Source organism: Bos grunniens, chromosome 2 (assembly GCF_055505025.1).
Source record: "Bos grunniens cultivar Pamir isolate PY7600 chromosome 2, Bosgru_T2T1.0, whole genome shotgun sequence".
Lineage (NCBI taxonomy): Eukaryota > Metazoa > Chordata > Mammalia > Artiodactyla > Bovidae > Bos > Bos grunniens.
In genome coordinates, this window is record NC_141166.1 from 1,403,942 (window position 1) to 1,426,128 (window position 22,187).

The 22,187-nt window shown below is 62.1% G+C and overlaps 2 protein-coding genes and 1 long non-coding RNA gene across 10 annotated transcripts in view; 2 read left to right on the plus strand and 1 right to left on the minus strand.

The window, feature by feature from the left end:
* Positions 1-12,823, plus strand: part of CROCC (ciliary rootlet coiled-coil, rootletin) — a 55,748-nt gene extending 42,925 nt beyond the window's left edge. Inside the window, exons 30-39 of the mRNA XM_086364112.1 lie at positions 3,807-3,976; positions 4,191-4,311; positions 4,484-4,647; positions 6,647-6,862; positions 7,771-7,995; positions 8,363-8,512; positions 8,780-8,980; positions 9,259-9,390; positions 11,485-11,649; positions 12,318-12,823. Of these exons, the coding sequence (XP_086220238.1) occupies positions 3,807-3,976; positions 4,191-4,311; positions 4,484-4,647; positions 6,647-6,862; positions 7,771-7,995; positions 8,363-8,512; positions 8,780-8,980; positions 9,259-9,390; positions 11,485-11,649; positions 12,318-12,404 (1,631 nt within the window). The 3' untranslated portion in view covers positions 12,405-12,823. The remainder of the gene's footprint in view (positions 1-3,806; positions 3,977-4,190; positions 4,312-4,483; positions 4,648-6,646; positions 6,863-7,770; positions 7,996-8,362; positions 8,513-8,779; positions 8,981-9,258; positions 9,391-11,484; positions 11,650-12,317) is intronic.
* Positions 12,824-13,992: 1,169 nt separating this feature from the next.
* MFAP2 (microfibril associated protein 2) lies at positions 13,993-20,360 on the minus strand. Of its 8 annotated transcripts, none has more exons than XM_086325128.1 (9): positions 20,238-20,360; positions 17,771-17,914; positions 16,356-16,442; positions 16,159-16,185; positions 15,963-16,049; positions 15,798-15,842; positions 14,786-14,873; positions 14,603-14,676; positions 13,993-14,443 (listed from the first exon to the last, which is right to left on the minus strand). In XM_086325128.1, exons 2-9 carry the CDS (start codon positions 17,805-17,807, stop codon positions 14,340-14,342), a joined length of 549 nt encoding a protein of 182 aa, XP_086181254.1. In that variant the 5' UTR covers positions 17,808-17,914; positions 20,238-20,360; the 3' UTR covers positions 13,993-14,339. The 8 variants fall into 8 exon arrangements, with proteins under 8 accessions (XP_086181254.1, XP_086181218.1, XP_086181238.1 ...); XM_086325092.1 differs by having other exon boundaries at positions 16,356-16,445; positions 20,238-20,311; XM_086325112.1 differs by lacking the exon at positions 20,238-20,360 and adding an exon at positions 19,615-19,643.
* On the plus strand, positions 18,410-21,114 carry LOC147377225 (uncharacterized). Its single transcript, XR_015136339.1, has 2 exons — positions 18,410-18,544; positions 20,841-21,114. It is a non-coding gene; the product is annotated as an uncharacterized LOC147377225 (long non-coding RNA).
* Positions 21,115-22,187: the final 1,073 nt, after the last annotated feature.

A 22,187-nucleotide genomic window follows, 5' to 3' on the forward strand; every position in this document is an offset into this window, starting at 1 on the left:
TGTCCAGACCCCGCTTTGTGGCTGGGCCAGGTCTCAGTCGCAACATGTGGGATCTAGTTCCCTGACCAGGGATCTAACCCAGGCCCTCTGAATTGGGAGCATGGAGTCTTAGCCACTGGCCTCCCAGTGAAGTCCCCCAAATGTCCCCTTTTATTAGGATACCAGTCATATTGGATTAGGGTCCATCCTTCTCCAGTATGGGGCTTCCCTGGTGGCTCAGGCAGTACAGAATCTGCCTGCTGTGTGGGAGATGCGGGTTCCATCCCTGGGTCTGGAAAATTCTCTGGAGAAGGGAGTGGCAACCCACTCCAGTATTCTTGCCTGGAGAATTCCATGGACAGAGGAGCCTGGTGGGCTACAGTCCATGGGGTTGCAGAGAGTCAGACACGACTCCTCATCTTAACTCATGACAAATAAGGTCCAATTCTAAGGTATGGTGGTTAGGACTCCAACATATGGATTTTGAGGGAATGCAGTTCATAACAGGGTGATAGAAAGGATTTAGAAACAGATGATGGTGATGCTCATATAAACAGTGTGAATATGACTAATGCCACTTAAAGATGGTCAGGGAGCCCTGTTTCGTTATATTTGTCTTATCACAATAAAAGTGTTTGGGGAAATTCCCTGGCTTCCCACTGGTTAGTGCTCTGTGCTCCTAGGGGCAGGGGTTTGATCTCTGGCCAGGGGACGAAGATCCTGCAAACTGTGCAGTGTGGCAAAAGAAATAAGAAAATGCTTGTTGTTAAAGATAAGGCAGCGCTGTGGGCTCGGGGTTTGTGTGGGAGGGCAGGGAGAGCCTCACTGAGGAGGTGGTCGGTAGGGAAAGAAGGGAGAAGAGGCTGCGGGCGAGTGGGTGGGTCCCGAGTGGCGGTCCCCCACCCTGCGACCCGCAGAGGCCACCGGGCAGCCAGGATGCAGTGGGCAAGGTGGAGAGGGGTGGAGTGACGGCCACGGGACCTGCTCAGGCAGACCTTGCGGGCCCCCACAAGGTGCTGGCTTCACTGTGAAGGATGAGGCAGTGAGTCCATGTCCTGCTCTGGGTCCTTTGGGTGCTCACGGAGCTACGAGGCCGTTAGGGTGTCACTGGGCAGAGGATGCTAAGGGCAGGCGGACTCCTCGTCCTGCAGTTCCCAGGTTGACCTCTAGGTGCCGTCCTGCCGTCCTGACTGCCCTGCCCCCCCTTTTCACTGCCCATCATCTCCCAAGCAGAGTTTGTTTTTCTGCAGGGAAATAGGGGCACCTGGATTCCAGTCTCAGCCCTGGATCTTCCAAGCTTTGAGGCCAGGCAAATCACTTAAGAAAAGGTGGAAAGGATACGCAGAACTATGCAAAAGAGATCTTCATGACTCAGATAACCATGATGGTGTGATCATTCACTTAGAGCCAGACATCCTGGAATGCAAAGTCAAGCGGGCCTTAGGAAGCATCACTACGAACAAAGCTAGTGGAGGTGATGGAGTTCCAGTTGAGCTATTTCAAATCCTGAAAGATGATGCTGTGAAAGTGTTGCACTCAATATGCCAGCAAATTTGGAAAACTCAGCAATGGCCACAGGACTGGAAAAGGTCAGTTTTCATTCCAATCCCAAAGAAAGGCAATGCCAAAGAATGTTCAGACTTCCACACAATTGCTTTCATTTCACACGCTAGTAAAGTAATGCTCAAAATTCTCCAAGCCAGGCTTCAGCAATACGTGAACTGTGAACTTCTAGATGTTCAAGCTGGATTTAGAAAAGGCAGAGGAACCAGAGATCAAATTGCCAACATCTGTTGGATCAGAAAAAGCAAGAGAGTTCCAGAAGATCATCTACTTCTGCTTTATTGACTATGCCAAAGACTTTGTGTGGATCACAACAAATTGGAAAATTCTTTGAGAGATGGGAATACCAGACCACCTGACCTGCCTCCTGAGAAATCTGCATTCAGGTCAAGAAACAACAGTTAGAACCAGACATGGAACAGTGGGCTGGTTCCATATTGGGAGAGGAGTATGTCATGGCTCTATATTGTCACCCTGTTTATTTAACTTATGTTCAGAGTACACCATGCAAAATGCCAGGCTGGATGAAGCACAAGCTGGAATCAAGATTGAAGTGAGAAATATCAATAACCTCAGATACGCGGATGACAGCATCCTTATGGCAGAAAGCGAAGAGGGCCTGAAGAGCCTCTTGATGAAACTGAAAGAGGAGACTGAAAAAGTTGGATCAAAACTCAACATTCAGAAAATTAAGATCATGGCATCCAGTCCTATTACTGCATGGCAAATAGATGGGGAAGTAATGGAAACAGTGGCAGACTTTCTTTTCTTGGGCTCCAAATCACTGCAGATGGTAACTGCAGCCATGAAATTAAAAGATGCTTACTCCTTGGAAGAAAAGCTATGACCAGTCTAGACAGCATATTGAAAAGCAGAGATGTTATTTTGCCAACAAAGGTCTGTCTAGTCAAGGCTATGGTTTTTCCAGTGGTCATGTATGGGTGTGAGAGTTGGACTACAAAGAAAGCTGAGCGCTGAAGAATTGATGCTTTTGAACTGTGGTGTTGGAGAAGACTCTTGAGAGCCCCTTGGACTGCAAGGAGATCCAACCAGTCCATTCTAAAGGAAATCAGTCCTGAATATTCATTGGAAGGACTGATGTTGAAGCTGAAACTCCAATACTTTGGCCACCTGATGCGAAGAACTGACTCCTTGGAAAAGACCCTGATGCTGGGAAAGATTGAAGGCAGGAGGAGAAGGGGATGACAGAGGATGAGATGGTTGGATGGCATCACCTACTTGATGGACATGAGTTTGAGCAAGCTCCAGGAGTTGATGATAGACAGGAAGGCCTGGCGTGCTGCGGTTCATGGGGTCATAAAGAGTCGGACACGACTGAGTGACTGAACTGACTGAATCTGCTCTGAGCCTGTGCAGCCTGTGAAGGGGGAAGATTGGGCCTTACCTCTCAGGGAATTACTGTGAGGATGGAAAGAGGTGGCGTATGGAAAGCGCTGGTCCAGCATCTGGAGATGCTCACATTGTGAGCTCTCAGAGCGCGTGTTAGTCGCTCAGTCATGTCCGACTCTGCGACCCCATGGGCAGTAGCCCTCCAGGCTCCTCTGTCCATGGGTTTCTCCAGGCATGAATACTGGAGTGGGTTGCCATTCCCATCCCCAGGGGATATTCCTGACCCAGGGACTGAACCTGGGTCTCCTGCACTGTAGGCAGATACTTTACCATCTGAGCCACCAGGGAAGCCCTTAGCCATCAGTACAGGGAGGTAATGAAGCGAGGGAGTGTCTGCCCACAGACTGGGCCCTGGGGATGCAGCCTTCATGGTGCTTGTGGTCTGGGGGTGGGGGGCAGACACTGGACCCCCAGGAGGTGGGAAGGAGCTCACCCCCACCCAAGGCTGGGGTCAGGGAGGCCTCTGAGGAGTGTTCTTTACATTGAGGCCTAAAGGAATGGGCCAGAGAAGTCTTGGGGAGAGAAGGGAATAGCACATACACAGACCCCAGCGCCTTTGTAGGGAGGAATGTTGTGGAGCATGGTAGCTGTGGGTGGTATCAGCTGGCCAGCTTATAAGGAGAGAGACTGATGCTAGGGAAGCAGCAGGGGGTGGCCAGGACAGGGGTGTGATTTTGAGGGTTGTGAGTGCTGATCGAAGGTGAAGCGAGAGGCTGAGTGGACCCAGCAGGTGCCCCGGGGAGCTCACAGGGGCGGCGGGGCACAGTAGGCACGATGCGCTGGGATGGTGCAGACACCCCGCAGACAGCAGAGGCCAGTGGCTCCTGTGTCCCCCAGCGTGTCTCCTCCTCTAGGAAGCGTGGAAGGGCTCAGTAGCCCCGACCCCATGGAACACAGCCCCGGGTCCCAGCCGCCCTCCCCAGGACCGGCCATCTCCCCAGCACCTGCAGACCTGGACCCGGAAGCAGTGCGGGGGGCCCTGCAAGAGTTCGTGCAGGAGCTGCGGGGCGCCCAGAGAGAGCGGGTGAGGGGCAAGGGGCTGCATAGGAGCTGCGGCCCAGGGTTAGCAGATGAGGGGCAAGGGGCTGCGGAGGGGGCCCAGAGAGAGCGGATGAGAGGCAAGGGGCTGCGGAGGGGGCCCAGGGTTAGCGAGTGAGGGGTGAGGGGCTGCGGAGGGAGCCGCAGTCAGAGCTGGGTCTCCTCCCCGGTCTCCTCCCCGCCCGACCCCCGGGCTGCAGGATGAATTTCGCATCCAGACGAGCGCCCTGAGACAGCAGCTGGCTGAGACAGAGGCCTCACGGGACGGCGCGGCCTTGCGGGCCAGGCAGCTGGAGAAGGCCGTGGTCGAGAGTGAGGAAGGTGAGTCTACCCTAGCATCCTCACCTCGCTCTTGGGCTCTTCCCACGGAGGCGGGAGGTGGTCTCCTCCAGGGGACCCTTCTGTGGGGAGACCCCGCGTCCAGACCCCCAACCCCCAGGGCTCCAAGGGCTCAGGTCTCGGCCAAGCCTGACGGGCCAGGTTGGGGCCGCAGCCCGGCGCAGCGTGGATGGGCGTCTGAGCGGGGTGCAGGCCGAGCTGGTGCAGCAGGAGGAGAACGCGCGGCGCGCTGAGCGGGAGCGCCGGGCGGTGCTGGACCGCGTGGCCACCTTGGAGAGAAGCCTGCAGGCCACCGAGAGCGAGCTCCAGGCCAGCCAGGTAGGCAGGGGGAGGGCGGCGGGTGGGGGCCTGGATATGCCTGCGGGGGTGTCTGTGAGTGCTCCCGTGTGTGGGTGTCTGTAGTGCTCCCGTGAGTGGATGCCTGTGAGTGCTCCCGTGTGTGGGTGTCTGTAGTGCTCCTGTCCATGAGTGGGTGTCTATGACTACTCCTGTGCATGTATATCTGTGAGTGCTCCCGTGTGTGGGTGTCTGTGTGCTCCCGTGTGTGTGTGTCTGTGAGTGCTCCCATGTGTGGATACCTGTGAGTGCTCCCGTGTGTGGGTGTCTGTGAGTGCTCCCGTGCGTGGGTGTCTGTGAGTGCTCCCTGCCTGTGTGTCAGTGAGTGCTCCCACACAAGGATGTCCATGTGTGGGTGTCTGTGTGCTCCCGTGCATGGGTGTCTGTGTGCTCCCGTGTGTGGATACCTGTGAGTGCTCCCGTGTGTGGGTGTCTGTGAGTGCTCCCGTGTGTGGGTGTCTGTGAGTGCTCCCGTGCATGGGTGTCTGTGAGTGCTCCCTGCCTGTGTGTCAGTGAGTGCTCCCACACAAGGATGTCCATGTGTGGGTGTCTGTGTGCTCCCATGCATGGGTGTCTGTGTGCTCCCGTGTGTGGATACCTGTGAGTGCTCCCTTGAGTGCTCCCGTGCGTGGGTGTCTGAGCATTCCAGTGCATGGATGTTAGTGAGTGCTCCCTGCCTGTGTGTCAGTGAGTGCTCCCATGCGTGCTCCTGTGCGTGGATGCCTGTGAGTGCTCCCGTGCATGTCTGTGTTCTGTCTGTGTGGGTCTCTCAGCACCCATTGAAGTGATTGGCTTGTGACTTTCTCCAAAAGCACGTTCAGATTTTGTTGTCTGGTTTCACGCTGAGGTCATTAGGCTATAGAAGAAAGACTCTGGGCATTTACAGCTGACAGACATGGGTTTGAGTTCTTGCCTCGCCCTGTGGTTTTCAGTTTTCTCATCTATGAAAGGGGGAGACAAGTAATTCTCTCCCGGAGGCCATGCACGCACACTGGGAACTCACGGACGGTGCTCACAGGGCCTGTTTCCTTTGTCTCTGTGTAGTCACACCAGGGCTGTTCTAGGGGTTTATGTGTGTCTGGGCGATGCCTGTGTGTCCCTGTGTGTGTGTGTGTCTGGGGCAGGCACACAGGCCCTGGTACTGACGGTCAGGCTGCTGGAGCCTTGAGCTCTTCTTGCAGGCACAGATCCCCCCTCTCCCCTGGCCCTCCTGCCTGCCCCCGCAGCCCGCCCCCAGCCTCTGGCTCCGGGCCGAGCTTGAGCTGGCTTGTTGTGTCTGCGGCTCCAGCTCTGGCCGTGGGCCCAGCCGCAGGGGCGCGGGAGGTGGCCAGGAACAAAGCTGGGCAGGAGCCAGTGTGGGGCAGCGGGGCCCAGACACGGCAGGGCTGGGGCTCGAGCCCACGGACGGGGGGCCAGGCCTGGGGGGCTGTGGTCAGAGCAGCCCCGTGACCTGCCCAGCTCTGGAATGGTGACAGGAGAAAGGGGCTCTGGTCTGCCTGCTCTGTCCCCAATCCCCAGGCCCCCTCACCGGCTCGTCCTGCTTGGGGTGGGAAGGACCATCATCCCCTACAACCCAGGGGGACCCTGGGCCCCTGCCCGCCAGGCAGCTCTGGGCTGCCCTCTAGAGCGCCATGGGGCAGAGCAGGGAGGCCCTGGAGTCTGCACTTTTACACCCCACCCCCCAGCGCTCTGTGAGCACCCAAGGTGTGGGCTCCCTGGATGTGCAATAGGGAGCAGGGAGGGAGGCTGAGCCTGGACCTCATGGCCCGTGAGACTTGGGCGGAGCTGGAAAGTGCCCTGGGGTCCCCGAGTAACCCCGTGAACAGGGGGGCACTGAGGCCCCAGGAGAGTCAGGGGCTGACCCCTGATCCCATGGTGAGTGGTTGGGCCAGCCCCTTCCAGGCCGCCCCCCGCTTTCTCCACGGGCCCTGAAGGGTGTGGGGGGCATGGGTGGTCTGCCATCACCCTGCCCCACCCCCAGGAGAAGCTCAGCAAGATGAAGGCCAACGAGGCGAAGCTGGAGAGCGACAAGCGGCGTCTGAAGGAGGTGCTGGACGCATCCGAGAGCCGCAGCGTCAAGCTGGAGCTGCAGCGGCGCGCACTTGAGGGGGAACTGCAGCGCAGCCGCCTGGGCCTGAGCGACCGGGAGGCGCAGGCGCAGGCCCTCCAGGAGCGGGCGGACTCGCTGCAGAGGCAGGTGGGTCCCCCCGACCTGCCCCGAGCCAGGGCGTCATGGGGGCCCCGCTCTCCCAGCAGCCCTGCGAGGCAGCGTGTGTATCGTCATCACCCCATTTCCCAGATGGGCACATGGAGGCTCGCAGACCTGAGGTCTCTGCCCGAGATCACGGAGCTAAGCAGGGGCAGGGCAAAAACTAGACTTGACTGTTTGATGATGGAGTCTGCTCTGAAAGGAGGTGTATGGAGAGACAGAGACTTCACTCATTTTCTTTTCTTTCTTTAAATATGTATCCATTTTGGCTGCACTGGCTTGGTTGAGCCATGCAGGATGTTTCGCTGTGGCATGCAAAGTCTTAGTCATAGCAGGTGGGGTCTAGTTCCCTGACCGGGGATCAAACCCACGTCTCCTGCATCGGGAGTGCGGCACCTTAGCCTCTGGGCCAGCAGGGAGGTGCTTGGTTTTTCTGTTTTTGCCTTGGCTGCCAGGAAGCTCAGCGCTAACTGGAATGTTCAGCAGCTCTTCTAGCCCTACGCCATCACCCGCCTATGCCAAGAACACACAAACTGTCAGGTGGTGGTGGTTCCCCTTTCTCCTCCATAGCAGTGCGGAGACCACCACAGGGCCTGGGACAACTGGGTTGGTGGTGCCCTGCAAGAGGGCACTTAACTGGCAGTGCGTCTTCTGGGACAACTGGGTTGACGGTGCCCTGCAAGAGGGCACTTAACTGGCAGTGCGTCTTCTGGGACAACTGGGTTGACGGTGCCCTGCAAGAGGGCACTTAACTGGCAGTGCGCCTCGGGCCAGGCAGCTGTTGGCACAGCCTGTGGGAGCGCCTGGGAACCAGGAGTGTCTGTGACAAACGTCTGGAGAGAGGTGGCAGGGCTTGGCTCGGGCACACCTGGACTGCCTGATCCGTCCTCCCCCAGGTGGCAGACGGCGAGAGGAAGGCAAGCACTCTGCAGCTGACGGTAGAGCGGCTGAGCGGAGCCCTGGCCAAGGTGGAGGAGAGTGAGGGCCTCCTGCGGGACAAGGTGCAGGGTCTGACGGAGGCCCTGACCCAGAGCAGTGCCAGCCTTGCCAGCACCCAGGACAAGAACGTTCAGCTGCAGAAGGCCTTGACTGCCTGTGAACATGACCGCCAAGTGCTCCAAGTATGGGGGCCCCAGGGCCCAGCTGTGGGGGACGCGGTGGAGAGCTGGCCCCTGGGAGCCATCTGTGGGTGTGCCCTTTGTGGGGGTGCTGGCCCAGTACGCAGATTGGCCAGTGAGAGGAGGGTGGGGGTGGTCACGACGGCCAGGATGGGGTGTGGGGCCCCAGGTCAGGCCCGCAGGAGCAGGGCTGGGGTCTGGGGGCTCCCCGCCTTGTGGGGGCCCGTGGCCAGGCCTGCACTCTGGCTTACCATGCAGGTGAGAGGACTGCCCGTGTTTTGGGCTCTGAGCCTGGCCTGGAGGTACCGGGCAGCGGGGAGCCCTTTGCCCAGGGCCCCCAGGCAGCCTGGCACCGCCCCCTTTCCCCCAGGAGCGGCTGGAGGCTGCGCGGCAGGCATCATCCGAGGCGCGGAAGCAGAGCAGCTCCCTGGGCGAGCAGCTGCAGACCTTGCGGGGCGAGCTGGCCGACCTGGAGCTGCGGCGGGCAGAGGCCGAGGGGCAGCGGCAGCAGCTGCAGGAGGTGAGGGCCAGGGCCCTTCCCACTCAGCTCCACCTCCTCCCACGGCTGGGCCGCGCCTCCAGGAGGCAGCGCGGCTCCTTCATCCGTGTCCCCATTACTCAGGTGCAGACTGAGGTCCCAGGGACTGTTCCCCGCTGTGGGCCTCCTAATAACAGCCTCATCTCGTGAGTTGGCCGGGCAGCTGGCCTCATCACCCCCAGCATGATGGGGCTCTGGATGCCCACCCTGAGGCCCCAGGGGTCAGAGGCTTGCTGGCTTTTTCTGTAGGCGCTACGGCAGCGGCAGGAGGCTGAGGCTGTGGCTCTGCACACGGCCCAGAAGGTGCAGGACGAGCGCCGGCAGCTGCAGGAGCGCCTGGGGAGCCTGCAGCGCGCCCTGGCCCAGCTGGAGGCTGAGAAGCGGGATGCGGAGCGCTCAGCCCTGCGTCTGGAGAAGGAGCGGGCAGCCCTTAAGAGCACGCTGGACAAGGTGGGCCGTGCCCCTCGGGCCCTCCCTGGGCTGCCCCTGGGTCCCAGCCCTGCTGCCCGCTGGCCCCGCCCCCTCTAACTCAGCACCCCTCCCTGAGAACCCTGGGACCTCCCTCCTTTCCTGGGCACCCTGATGCCCTCCCTGGGACCTCCCTCCTTTCCTGGGCACCCTGATGCCCTCCCTGGGACCTCCCTCCTTCCCTGGGCACTTTGATGCCCCCCCGCCCCGGGACCTCCTTCCTCCCCCGGCACCCTGATGCCCCTGCCCTCCCCTCCTAGGTGGAAAGGGAGAAGCTCCGCAGTCACGAGGACACGGTGCGTCTGAACGTGGAGAAGGGCCGCTTGGACCGCACGCTCACGGGGGCAGAGCTGGAGCTGGCTGAGGCCCAGAGGCAGATCCAGCTGCTGGAGGTCTCGGCGCTGCCCACCCCGCCCTGGACACCCTGGCCCTCTGCCCCTCTGTAGCCCAGGACCCAGCTCCCCGTCCCTACAACCTGCAAGCCCAGACAGTCCTGAGGGTGTGGCCCAGAGCCAGGCCTCAGAGGGAGGGGGTCCTCTCCAAAATGGAGAGAGACGGAGATGCTAAAGGCCTGTCAGCGCACATGCACGTGTGCTCACGCTTGGGGGTGTGCTCACACTTGCGGGTGTGCTCACACTTGTGTGGTCATGCTTGTGTGTGTTCACGCTTGTGGGCGTGTGCTCACACTTGTGGGCGTGTGCTCACACGTGTGTGGTCACGCTTGTGTGTGGTCATGCTTGTGGGTGTGTGGTCACGCTTGTGTGTGCTCACCCTTGTGGGTGTGTGGTCATGCTTGTGGGTGTGTGCTCTTGTGGGTGTGTGCTCACGCTTGTGGGTGTGTGCTCACGCTTGGGGGTGTGCTCATACTTGTGTGGTCATGCTTGTGGGCGTGTGCTCATGCTTGTGGGTGTGTGCTCACCCTTGTGGGTGTGTGCTCACACTTGTGGGCGTGTGCTCACAGGTGTGTGGTCACGCTTGTGTGTGGTCATGCTTATGGGTGTGTGGTCACGCTTGTGTGTGCTCACCCTTGTGGGTGTGTGGTCATGCTTGTGGGTGTGTGCTCTTGTGGGTGTGTGCTCACGCTTGTGGGTGTGTGCTCACGCTTGGGGGTGTGCTCATACTTGTGTGGTCATGCTTGTGGGCGTGTGCTCATGCTTGTGGGTGTGTGCTCACCCTTGTGGGTGTGTGCTCACACTTGTGGGCGTGTGCTCACAGGTGTGTGGTCACGCTTGTGTGTGGTCATGCTTATGGGTGTGTGGTCACGCTTGTGGGTGTGTGCTCACGCTTGTGGGCGTGTGCTCACACGTGTGTGGTCACGCTTGTGTGTGGTCATGCTTATGGGTGTGTGGTCACGCTTGTGGGTGTGTGCTCACGCTTGTGGGTGTGTGCTCACTTGTGTGTCTGTGCTCATGCTTGTGGGTGTGTGCTCAAGCTTGTGTGTGGTCACGCTTGTGGGTATGTGCTCACCCTTGTGGGTGTGTGCTCATGCTTGTGGGCGTGTGCTCACCCTTGTGGGTGTGTGCTCATGCTTGTGGGTGTGTGCTCATCCTTGTGGGTGTGTGCTCACCCTTGTGGGTGTGTGCTCATGCTTGTGGGTCTGTGCTCATGCTTGTGGGTGTGTGCTCAAGCTTGTGGGTGTGTGCTCACACTTGTGGGCGTGTGCTCATCCTTGTAGCCAAAGAGAGCTACGAGTGTACGCGAGCAGACTCCCGTGCGTGTAGCGTGGACCTTGTGCGTGTATGTGGCGTGTCTAGGTATAGGATGTTATCTGCATGGTGTATCTTTGTGTACAGATGTCTTCGGTTTTGAATACTTTTGACTTGTGGCTGTGCCGGGTCTTCATTGCTGCAGGCTTCCTCTGGGTCCAGAGGCCCCTCTATTTGTGACGCCCTACCTCTCACTGAAGCGGCCTCCCTGGTTGCCGCACGGGGTCTGAGGCCTGTGGGCCTCAGCAGTTGCAGCACGCGGGCTCTGGAGCCCAGGCTCAGCAGTTGTGACGCAGGGGCTCAGTTGGTCTGTGGCGTGTGGGATCCCCCAGGACCAGGGATCAAACCCGTGGCTCCTGCCCTGGTGGGTGGAGTCTTCACTACTGAGCCCCCCGGGGAGCCCTGGGTGTCTTCTTGGACGTGCGTGTGTGTGGTGCGTATATGAGAGTATTGGGCTTTTGGACACATGCACACATTCATGTGAACACAGATTGTTACATGCTTGCTTGTATGACTGTATGTATACGGGCTTGTCTCTGCATTTGAACATCTGTGTGTGTGTGTATGCGTGCGCGCTCCTGAGTGGATCACTCAGCAACCTGACTCAGGATTCGCAGGCCAGGAGGGCTGGGTGGGGGAAGACAAAGCTCTGGTCCTGCAAGCCCCGCTTTGCCCGTAGGGACCCCTGGGCTTCCACCCAGAGAGGGCCTGTCCCTTCATACTCGCGTACATGTGCGTGCGCATTGCGGCCCCAGGCCTGACCGGCGGCCCCTCCTGCAGGCCCAGGTGGCGGCGCTGGAGCAGAACCACAGCCCAGCCGGGCTGGAGGCAGCGGAGCTGCAGCAGGAGGTGGAGCGCCTGCGCGGTGCCCAGGTGCGGACGGAGCGCGCGCTGGAGGCGCGGGAGCGCGCCCACCGGCAGAGGGTGCGGGGGCTGGAGGAGCAGGTACGCGGGTTCTCCGTCAGGAAGCTGAGCCAGGAGCGGGGCGGGAGCGGGAGAGGGCGGGTCTCACTGCCACTTGCCCCTTTCGGGCTTAGGTGCTCCGGGGTGTCCATAACTGAGATGGTCGGGGTGGACCTGGGCTGGTGTCAGCCATGGCTGGACACGGGGGCGCGAGTGAGGTCACTGGACCTCAGTCCCCTCTCCATAGCTCTGTGCCTGGGCAGGCTGTCTTGAGAGTGGCACAGCTGGTCTCAGGATAACCTAGCGACTCACAGTCCCGGGGGCTCAAGGGGCCGTTTTCCCTGAGAGCAACAGCTGGAGTCCGAAGGGCGCTCCTCCTGGGAGAGCTGAGCTCACAGGCTCACCGTGACCATCGTCCCCATCACGTCTGCAGGGCAAGGCTTGCCCCGTGGGTCAGGCCGGGGCCCAGGTCCGCCCTGGAGTCCAGCTAGCACCAGGCCTGTCCTGGTGGTGAGAGGGGATGGGGCTCCCAAGGAGAGGCCGGGCAGTCCAGAGAGGCCCAGCCGCTCTGGAGCCGAACAAGAAGGGGAGGGAATTCCTGGGCTGCTAGGACACCTGGCTTTTCCCTGGGCCCTCTGGGGTCCCTGCCCTCTCCCTGGCTCTGAGCCCAGGCTGGGCCTGGTGGGCCCTTTTTCCTTGTTCTTTTCCAGGTGTCCACGCTGAAGGGGCAGCTGCAGCAGGAGCTTCGAAGGCACTCAGCCTCCTTCTCCTCGCCCTCCGGGCCCCCAGAGAAGTGAGCACCTCTCCGCTGGCATCCTAGCGACGGGACCGTGATGGGAGGGCCAGATGGGATGGGCACCCTCAGCGCAGTCCAGGGGGCCTGGGCCGGAGCTCGTGGGGGTGAGGGGCGAGGGGCGGGGTGCCAGGGCCAGGACGGGGCTCCAGCCTGTCAGAGCCACCCCCTCGGGGGGCCCCTGAGGGCTGGGCTGGAGGGACCCGTCCCTGGCTGAGCCTGGGCGCAGGCGTGCTGGCCGTGAGGGTTGGGCCTGGGGCAGGCACTGTGGCTGCTCAGAGGTCTGTCCATCTTAGTTCAGTGTTTGTCAGTAGGTTCCTCAGAGTTCAGAGTTGCTGTATTTTTATACCTTTTTACGATGTTAACTGTTCAGAATTGTTGTTTTTGTAACAACCCCATTTTTTAAAGAACGCTTTGTACAGATGTGTCCTCTTGCTGTTAACATGCCTCCTGGGAGATGGGGAGACTGGAGGGCCCTGGGGCCAGAGGGTTGGGGTCCCCTAGTGAGGGGTGCGCAGGGACGTGGGGGAGACTTTAGAAAGGCCCCTGCAGAAAGGTAAGGAACAACCTCACGGGACGGCGGGCTGGGGAGGCCTCCAGGGTCCTGGGCCATCCACCCATTTAACAGACGGAGCCATCGAGGCTTGGGGCTGGGCCCAGCTCTGCTCTTGCCAACTGAAGTTTTCTGCCCTTTCCTCTGGCTCCTCCTCAGGACAGGTGCACCCCCCGAGCACCAGCAGGCCTTCCAGGCGGCACGGTGAAGGAGGACAGGCCTGGGGGCGGACCTGGCATCCCGCCGGGCCCTGCTGGGTGATCCTGGGCACAGCTGCTTCAGCTGTCAGCCTCAGTGTGCTCATCGGTAAGGTGGGAAACTGCCTCCCAGGCCGGTGATGCGGGAGCACACAGCAGGTGCTTAGTCTGTGTTTTCTGGGAGAACTGCCTCTCAGCCCACGGAGCCCAGCGGCATCAGGGTCTGCCCTGCCACTGACCGACCACCGTGGACCCCGGCGGGTGGGGAGTTCAGTACTGACTCTAGGCTTGGTTTCCCCTCTGTAAGATGGGAACGCCACCCATGCCCGCCACACAGGCTTGGTTAGAGGCTTAAAGAGGGCTGTGTGCCAGCCCTCAGACGGAGCCTCGTCTCCCTGTGCTTGTCAGAGGGCGCTGTTCAAACGGCCGGCCTGCTTCTGCCCCCTGAAATGCACTGGGCCTCCCTCCCCGCAAACGCCCTTGACGCCAGAGCCCCCCGACCCGACCTTGTAGCACCCTCAGACCCCTGCACAGGCGGCCTCCACCCTGCCGGGGCCCTTCCCCGGTGACGGGGGACTCAGACCCCCCACACAGCCCTGAAAATGAGGAGGCCACGTTCCTGAACCTTCCGTTTCTGATACAGCCTCCGGCAACACACACACAGCCCGGGGTGGGGCGGTTGTCAGGGCCCACCTTTCTGGGCAGAGCTGAGCTGGCACTGCCAAGGCCACGGTCGCCAGAACCGGCCCTTCCCCAAGGAGGCCGGGCAGCCTCGGGGAGGATGGCAGGGTTGGAGGCCCCGGCCATCTCTGCACTCCCCGCTGAAAAAGGGACTCCGCGTCTTTCGTAAAAACCTGTTTTTAATTTTGTATAAAACAAAGGTGGTCTCCGCCCAGGGGCTGTAGGAGATTCAAGCAGACCAGCTGGGGTGGGGGTCACAGCCTACCTCGGGGGTGGGGACGGTCCTGGAGGGGGACAGGGAGGCATGGCAGGGGCCCAGGTCCCACAGAGCACCCGGGTCGTCCCCCCGCCCGGAGGCAGAGACTAGCCCTTCGGGAGCCCCCTCGAGGCTCCGGGGGTGGCCCCAGGCCCGCAGCCCTCTAACAAGACGAGAGGAACGTCGGACGGGGGGAAAGCACCAGGTCAGGCAGAGCCTGGGGGCCCCGGGCCGGCGGGGGGCCAGCTCCCCCTAGCAGCCCCCACAGCTCCTGGCACAGGCGGCCGCCACAGACTGGCACAGGCCACTGCTGGCCAGCACGCCGCACTTGGAGAACTTGTCACGGCACAGGTCAGCTGTTGGGAGGGCGGGGAAGAGCTGGGGTCAGCGCGCGGCCAGGTGAGGGAACTGCCGCGCGCCCCAGCCCTGGTGAGGGGCCGTCTGAGGAGGAGACGGGACCCACGTCCGACCCACGTTTGATAAGCAGCGGGAGGGGCGGGGTGGGGGCTTCCTACCCCGCAGGAGCTCCTCGTGGGCGCAGACCGTCCGGACGCAGATCTCCTTATTGACGACGTAGACGCGGCGGAGGCTGAGGGGACAGGCCGGGAGGGCTCAGCCCCGGGGGAGGACCCCACGCCCACCCCCGGCCTGGGGGTCTGTCCCCGCCCCTCGGGGCTGGCTGGAGCCCCACCCCTCACCTGTAGAAGCAGACCTCGTTGAGACACTGCTTGCAGGGCTTGTGTATGGAGTAGAGGCGGGTGCACGGGTACTGCTCCTCGCGGCAGTCTGGGTGACAGGTGGGGTCAGGGCGCTGAGCTCGTGGCTCACAGCCGGGGGCCGCCTCCAGCCGCACCCCCACAGAGACGCTCTTGGGGCCAGGAACCCCTGCACCCTAAGGCCCAGCCTAGACACACGAACACACACACACAGACACACACGCCAATGCACGCACACAGCACTGCCAGACCTTCCCAGGCTGCCGGTTTTATCCAATACATTCATACACATGGAAACTCACAACCGCACCAAGAGACCTATGTCCAAACAGACTTAAGTTCAAACAAACCTACAGCCACACACAGGCCCAGGGGCCCCCACACACAGGCCGGCGGGCTCTTGGCTGGGACAGTCCCGCTGAGCCTGGGAAGCCCCAGAGCACCACTCGCCAGGGGGCTTCCTGCCAGCCACTCCCCTGTGTCTGGGACTAGAGGCTCCTCCCGAGGCCACGGCCAGTCCAGCCCCCTGCCCAGTGCAGGGCAGAGGGGTCTCCGGAGCTGCCAGGGTCCCTGCTGACGTCAAGCAGGGGCACCTCTGCAAGGCCCCCAGCCCACCACCTACCCAGCAAGAGCGAGGGGCCTGGCTGCGTCTGACCTCCTGGGCCCCCCACCACCCCCTAACTCCAGGACCCCCTCTGTCTCTGACCTCCCGGGCCCCCCAGTGCCCCCTAACTCCCGGGGCCCACCTCTGACCTCCCGGGCCCCCCACCACCCCCTAACTCCAGGGCCCCCCTCTGTCTCCAACCTCCTGGGACCCCCACCACCCTGTAACTCCCACCACCCCCTAACTCCAGGGCCCCCTCTGTCTCTGACCTCCCGGGCCCCCCACAGCCCCCTAACTCCAGGGCCCCACTCTGTCTCTGACCTCCTGGGACCCCCATCACCCTGTAACTCACCACCCCCTAACTCCTGGGGCTCCCTCTGTCTCTCTTACCCAGAGGTCCCGGCTCTGTGGGCTCCGTCTCCACAGTCCCCGGTTCTAGAGTTGGGGGAGAGGCAGGCAGAGACCATTGGGACGGTCCTGGGCAGGGTGGGGTCACCTCCTCCAGCCCTGGGCAGCCCTCCGCACCCCCAGGCTTGGCTGGAGCTGGTGGCCTACCTAAGGTGGGGGCAGGGATGACTTCCTGCTGGACTTGCTGCTGGGACTGGAACTGGAACTGCTCCTCGGGTGGCCGAGGGGTCATCTCTGCCGGGAAAGGCGGTAAAGGGGTCTGCTCCCTCCCGTAGGCGCCGTAGGCCTCAACGGACTCCCCACCCTGCTGCCTGCCCGTGCTGCCCTACGCTCAGTCCTTTACCTGGGTAGTCATAGTAGTCCGGATTGTCTGGAAATAAAGATGTGGAATTGGCGGGGGTCAGGCTAGCCCCCATGCACACTGCAGCCAGGGCCCACAGCCCTGAAAGCCCATCTCCCACTGCCCCGCCTGACCCTCGGCCAAGCCACGCCGATCTGGGGAGCAGGCTGGGGGGGCCTGGGGGTGGGCGGTGGGCTTACCGATCTGCTCGCTGTAGTGGGTATACTGCACGTGGTCTGGGTACGGAGGCAGGGGGTCCAGATCATACTGGCCCTGAGCCAGCAGGCCTGCTGTGGGGAGACAGAGCTGAGGGGGCGCCAGCAGGGAGGGGCAGCAGGGGCCTGAGGACCCCTGAGGACGGCAGAAGCCCCTCGGGTGGGCCCGTAAGATCCCAGCAGACTCAGACTCACAGGACGCAAACGGCTTCCTTGTCCACAAAGACCTTACACGCCCTGGTCCTGGGCCGCCTCCCTGACCAGCTCCCCCTTGCTGGCTCTTGGCCACTCCTGCCTGCCCAGGGCCTTTCACTGGACTCTTCCTGGGCCTGAGAGCCTGGTTAACTTCTCCTCCTTCATGTCTCTACTGAAGTTTCTGCTCTGCTTGGGGGCTTCCCAGGTGGCTCAATGCCGGGGACTGAGGTTCAATCCCTGGGTCGGGAAGATCCCCTGGTGTGGGAAACGAACAACACCCACGCCCGTGTTTTGCACTGGAAAATTCCACGGACAGAGGAACCTGGTGGGCTATGGTCCACGGGGTCACCAAGAGTGGGACAGGACAGTGACTGAGCGCCTGGGACTGCCTGGGCGGTACAGCGGCTGAGATTCTGTGCTCCCAGCACGGGGCCCGGGTTCAATCCCTGGTTAGGGAACTGGAGCCCACATGCCTCGACTAAGGCCACTGTGAAAGATGCCACGAGCTACAACGAGGCCTGAGGGTCCCATGTGCTGTAAGACCCAGCAGAGCCAAAGAAATTAATATGAAAAGGTAAGAGAGGCCTTCGCTGGCCCGCCCACCCGCACCATTGCGTCCTCCTGTTTGTTTCCATCACAGCACCCAGCACAACCTGACGTTTATCATCTCGCCCTTCTCTAGGCCGGCAGGGCACCAGCACGCAAGGCAGGCGTTTGCCGCTTGGTCACTGCATCGCCGGGGCCTATCCCAGCGCCTGGCACAGAGTAGGCGCTCCACAGGTATCTGTTAAATGAGCGAATGTTAGGCCTGGCAGGCCCTTTGTGATCCCCGCTAACAACTCTCATGTGACAACCAGGGGCCTCTCCAAGGTCAGGACTGTCGCTGAGCTGGCCCCAAGGGAGTGCAAATCCCAGGCCTTCAGACCCCCTTTTGGGGGCCTCCATTCCTGCACGTCGGCTCCCGGGAGGACCAGGCAGTGAGACGAAAAGCATGGCTCCTGGTGCCTGGGCGAGCCTGCTGCGCGGAGGGTTGAGGAGGCACCCGGAGATGCCTCCAGACTCTGGGGGGTTGGCCAGTCCAGTCTGTGGTCCAAGAGGTAGCAGGCCCTGGGGTTCGGGATACAGTTCCGGCCGCAGGACAAGAGCTGGCGGCCAGCCCCTTGCCTGCACCCACGCGGGAGCCCCAGCAGCCCAGTGCCACTTACCAGGCAGGAAGAGCAGGAAGAGGGAGGCAGCTCTCATGACTGCTCAGTGAGCACGCTGGGCAGGTGTCTGGGGACAGCTGGAGAAAGAGGAGGGGCGAGCTGCTCCCCAGGGCCTCACGGCCGCTTCTGCTCCCAGAATTCAGCCTGGAGAAGGGGGGCCCAGAACAGAGGCCAGGCAGACGAGGGTCACAGAGGGCGGGCCTCGGGGGCAGCAACCACTTTGGAGGGATCTGTCCCTGAGAGCCCACTGGGCGTTCAGGACCTGAGGGACTCGCCTCCCCCCGGCTCCAGAGCCGATCGTGACAACGGACCCTACCCTGCTCGCCCACACTCCACGGACATTTCTAATCCCTGCCCCTGCTCTCCCTGCCACACCAATGCCCACCCTCTGCTCAGCACTTAACCAGGAATCTAGTGCCCAGACCACAACCCCAGGCCCATCCTTGGGACCCCAGTCCTGCCCAACTAACTTCACAGCCCAGACCCAGCAGTCAGCCAGACCGACACCTGCTCCCAATTAGCCCGGGGGCCCAGGCATCCTGCTCAGCAGGAAACCACATGAGCCCCGCCGGCTCCCGCCCCTCTAAGACGCCTCCTGCCAGGCCGCCCAGGACCTGGCTGATTCCATCACACACTCACGAGACTGAGGGCTATTTGTCTGCTGGGCAGGAAGCACTCAGGGTGGGGTCTGAAGAGCGTCTCTCCCGAGCCTGGAGGGCAGCGCTCAAGAGGACCACAGTCCCCCAGCCCAGGGGCTCTGGACCGCCTGAGACGGTATGACTGTGACGAGTGTCACAAGCATAGTTTGGGGGGAGGGGGCAGGCTCTTGAAGCTCTGGGTGAGTCCCGTCTCCAGTCTGGCCCCAAGGTGGACTTGGCAGAGTCGAAAAGTCCTCACGGCCAGCCCCAGCGCAGTGGGGGGCAGCCTCCAGACTGCCCGCCTTCCGCCGGGGGGGCTGGGAGGGAGTCCTGAGCTCACCCACCGGGGCCCGCCCTCCCACAACATGAGGAGTTCTTCCAGGCGGGTAACTGGAAAACTGCCTAACCCTGCCCTCTCCAGGCCGCGGGGACTCAAGGGAGAGGGGGGACGGGGCAGAGACCTGGTACCTCTCCTTCTGTGACCCGGTCACCGCACACATTCCCCGTCTCACTCCCTCTCAAGCCTTACTGAGGAGGGAAGGGGTGAGGAAGGGGTGGGGAAGCTGAGGCCTTTGACCCAGCTGCCCCGCAGGCCAGGCGTCCACTCTGAAAACTCTCGGCCTCCTCCTCGCGCGGGGACCCAAGGCCTGGAGCCCCCTCAAGTCCTCCCTGCCCCCATCTGGCTCCCAGGCTGGTTGGCACTGTCACCACTGGAAGGCCGCAGCTGGGGAGGTGGTTGGTGGGGGTTCTGTCTGTCCCCAGAGCACCTCCTAAGCCTCGAAGGCCCCCGCACGGGGCGCCCAGGCTCGCTGGGAGAAGGGGCCCCTGGCCAGGCCGTCCCGAGGAGAGTCCGCGCGGAGAAGGGGCCCCTCCAGGAGACGCGTCTGCAAGCGCGTCCAGACGGTGGGCGATCGGGCGGGGAGGGGGGCCGACCCTGAGGGACGAGGGGGCGGCCCAGCGGGCCGGGGACGCACCCGGGGGCCCGGCCGGGCCTGCCCTTTGTCTCCGTCCCCGCCGCCCCGCGGACACCCCCGCCGGCCGCCACCTCCCTCCTCCGGGAAGACAAAAGCCGCCCCTCCAGAGGACCCAGGCTTCCCGGCGCCCTCTTACATCTGCTTAGACGGCCCCCGGACCCGGGCCCCTCAGCCCCTGGGGGCCTGCCGACTTCGGAGCCCCGGCCCCCACCCCTGCCCGGCCCGCGCCTACCTGCGGGTCCCTGCGCGCCGCTCCGAGTCCGCGCGCCGCCGAGCCGCCCCTCCGCCCCCCGCGCCCCGCTCCGGGCCCCCGACGGGGCGGGCGCCGCCCTCCCTCCCGGATCCGCTGGGTCCTAACGCGAGCGCCGCCGGGCCGCCGTGCTCCGGGGGGCGCGGGGTCGGCCTCACGTCTTCTCAGAAGTTCGCACCGTGCAGGATGCGCCCGCGTCCTGTCCCCATCCCGCCTGGCCCGCTGTCAACGCGGTGAGGCGGGCGTACCGCCTCCGCCGGACACAGGACCGAGCCAGCCTCCCGAAGGGGACCGCGCGCCCTGCCCTCCGCTCCGGCTTCTCCCGGCTTCCAGGACGCCCTCCCGGGCCTCCTGCGTCTCCCCAGGCAGCTTGCGGCCGCAGCGGGCTTCCATAACCAGCGTTTCTGCGGACCCACCGGCCACAGGCTACCGGGCCTGGCCCCACCATGTCCCTAGGGCCCCAAACTCAGTGAGGATTTAAGTCCAGAATCACAGCCTCCTGACCTTCCCGGCCCCGGCCCCGGAAGGTGTTCCCTTCAGGGAGTGAGCCCACCACCCTTCCCTCACACAGCTAACTCCCCACCCGCAGCCCGCCAAGCCCCCACCTCTAATCCTGAGTCCCGGACACCTGCCATCTAGGCCTGCCCACGTGGCACTAGCGGTAAAGAAAGTGAAGTGAAAGGGAAGTCGCTCAGTCGTGTCCGACTCTGAGCGACCCCATGGGCTGCAGCCTACCAGGCTCCTCCTTCCATGGGATTTTCCAGGCAAGAGTATTGGAGTGGGGTTGCCATTGCCCGCCTAGATGCTGGTTCCATCCCTGGGTCCGGAAGATCCCCTGGAGGAAGAAATGGCAACCCACTCCCGCATTCTTGCCTGGAGAATCCCAGAGACAGAGGAGCCTGGCGGGCTGCAGTCCACGGGTCACAGAGAGTCGGACACAGCTGAGCGGCCAAGCAGCAGCAGGAGGCCTTCCCAAACAGCCCTCACCCACTCACCCACTCAGGGTGGGCCAGGGGAGGCTTCTACCTGAAGCCTTTCACTGGTGTCCCTAGGTACCTGGGAACAAGTCTGAACTCCCCTGGAGACCCCAAGGACCCGACCTTCACCACAGCCCGGCTCTGCCTTCTGGCTCCCTCTGCCTGGTCTCCCAATAGCCTCAATGGCTTTTTAGCTGTTTCTCATCAAACCCCTTCCTCTACCTGCCACAGGGCCTTTGCTCAAGCTGTGTCTCCCTCCTGCAACACCGATGAGTCCCTCCCCCTTCAGATGACAGGTCAAAGCCCCACTTCCTCAGCGGAGCACCCCTCTCCCTGTTCCAGCCGTGGCCCCAGTGGCCTCTCTCCCCCCGAGCCCGTCCACTGCACGGAGACCGGGACAAGCTTGGCTTCAGCTCATCCTCCGTTTTGCTCACTCGGCACGGCGCCAGGCTCAGAGCAGCTGTTCAGTAAACATCTGTGGAAGAATAAACGAATGCACAGTGGATTCTCCTGGGAGACGAGCCAGGTGTGGGGGTTGAGGTCTCCTGCCTGGTCACAGGGGTCTAGGCCTGGCTGGGAGGGGGGCCGAGACGTCCTCAGGCCGCCTTTCCTTTCCTTAGGCTGCTTGTCCTTTAGACTCTGAGTCCTATCAGGCAGGGAGTGAACCCGTTGCAGGGGTTATTAGTTCCAAGATGCTGGTTTGTCAAATGAATGATGGATGAATAACTATGTGCCCCCACCCGCTGATGGCAGAGCAGTGGGGACTTTTGTCCCTGGCCCAGCGGCCAGCGCAGCCCTCCCTGCCCTCCCTAAGCCCCTCCCTGCCCTCCCTAAGCCCCTCCCTGCTGCCAGGTGCAATCCCACTAGGAACCCTCTGGCTGGTGGCTCAGCAGGTGAAGAATCCTGCTGCAGTGCAGGAGCCCCAGGTTCAATCCTTGGGTGGGGAAGATCCCCTGGAGAAGGAAGTGGCAACCCACTGCAGTGCTCTTGCCTGGAGAATCCCATGGACAGAGGAGCCTGGCGGGCTACAGTCCATGGGGTCCCGAGAGTCGGACACAACATAGTGACTAAATCACCACCAGGCTTGACAAAGGGGGACACTGAGCCCCAGGCTACTGCCTCTAGATCTTGACTCCCAGGCCCTCCACTGCTTGCACACTCCTCTGTCTTAAGGACACGAACACAGCTGGCAGCTCACTCGGGGCGGGGTAGCAGGCAGGGCACTCTCGTCCCTGTTTCCTTGGACAGCTGCCCCTTCCCTGCCCGCCTCTCACGTCATGTCTTATAAACTGCACCCAGGCAGAGCTCATGTCTTTTGTTCTCCACTGTGGCGCTGTGCCTGACACGTGACTGTCCGGCACAGGCAGGAGTAACCAGTTAGGGGCAGAAGGGACTCACACCCAGGCCTGGCGGTGTCCTCTGGCCCCCGAGCAGCATCTGCCACTTGAACCGCCGCTGAGACTCAGCGCCCAGCGGAGGGTCTGTGGGTGCCCCTGGTGGCACATGTTGTCTCTCCACACCCCGTGCCCTGGTTCTCGGTTTGAGTTAACATTCACTAAACTCCCACGAGGGCAAGCT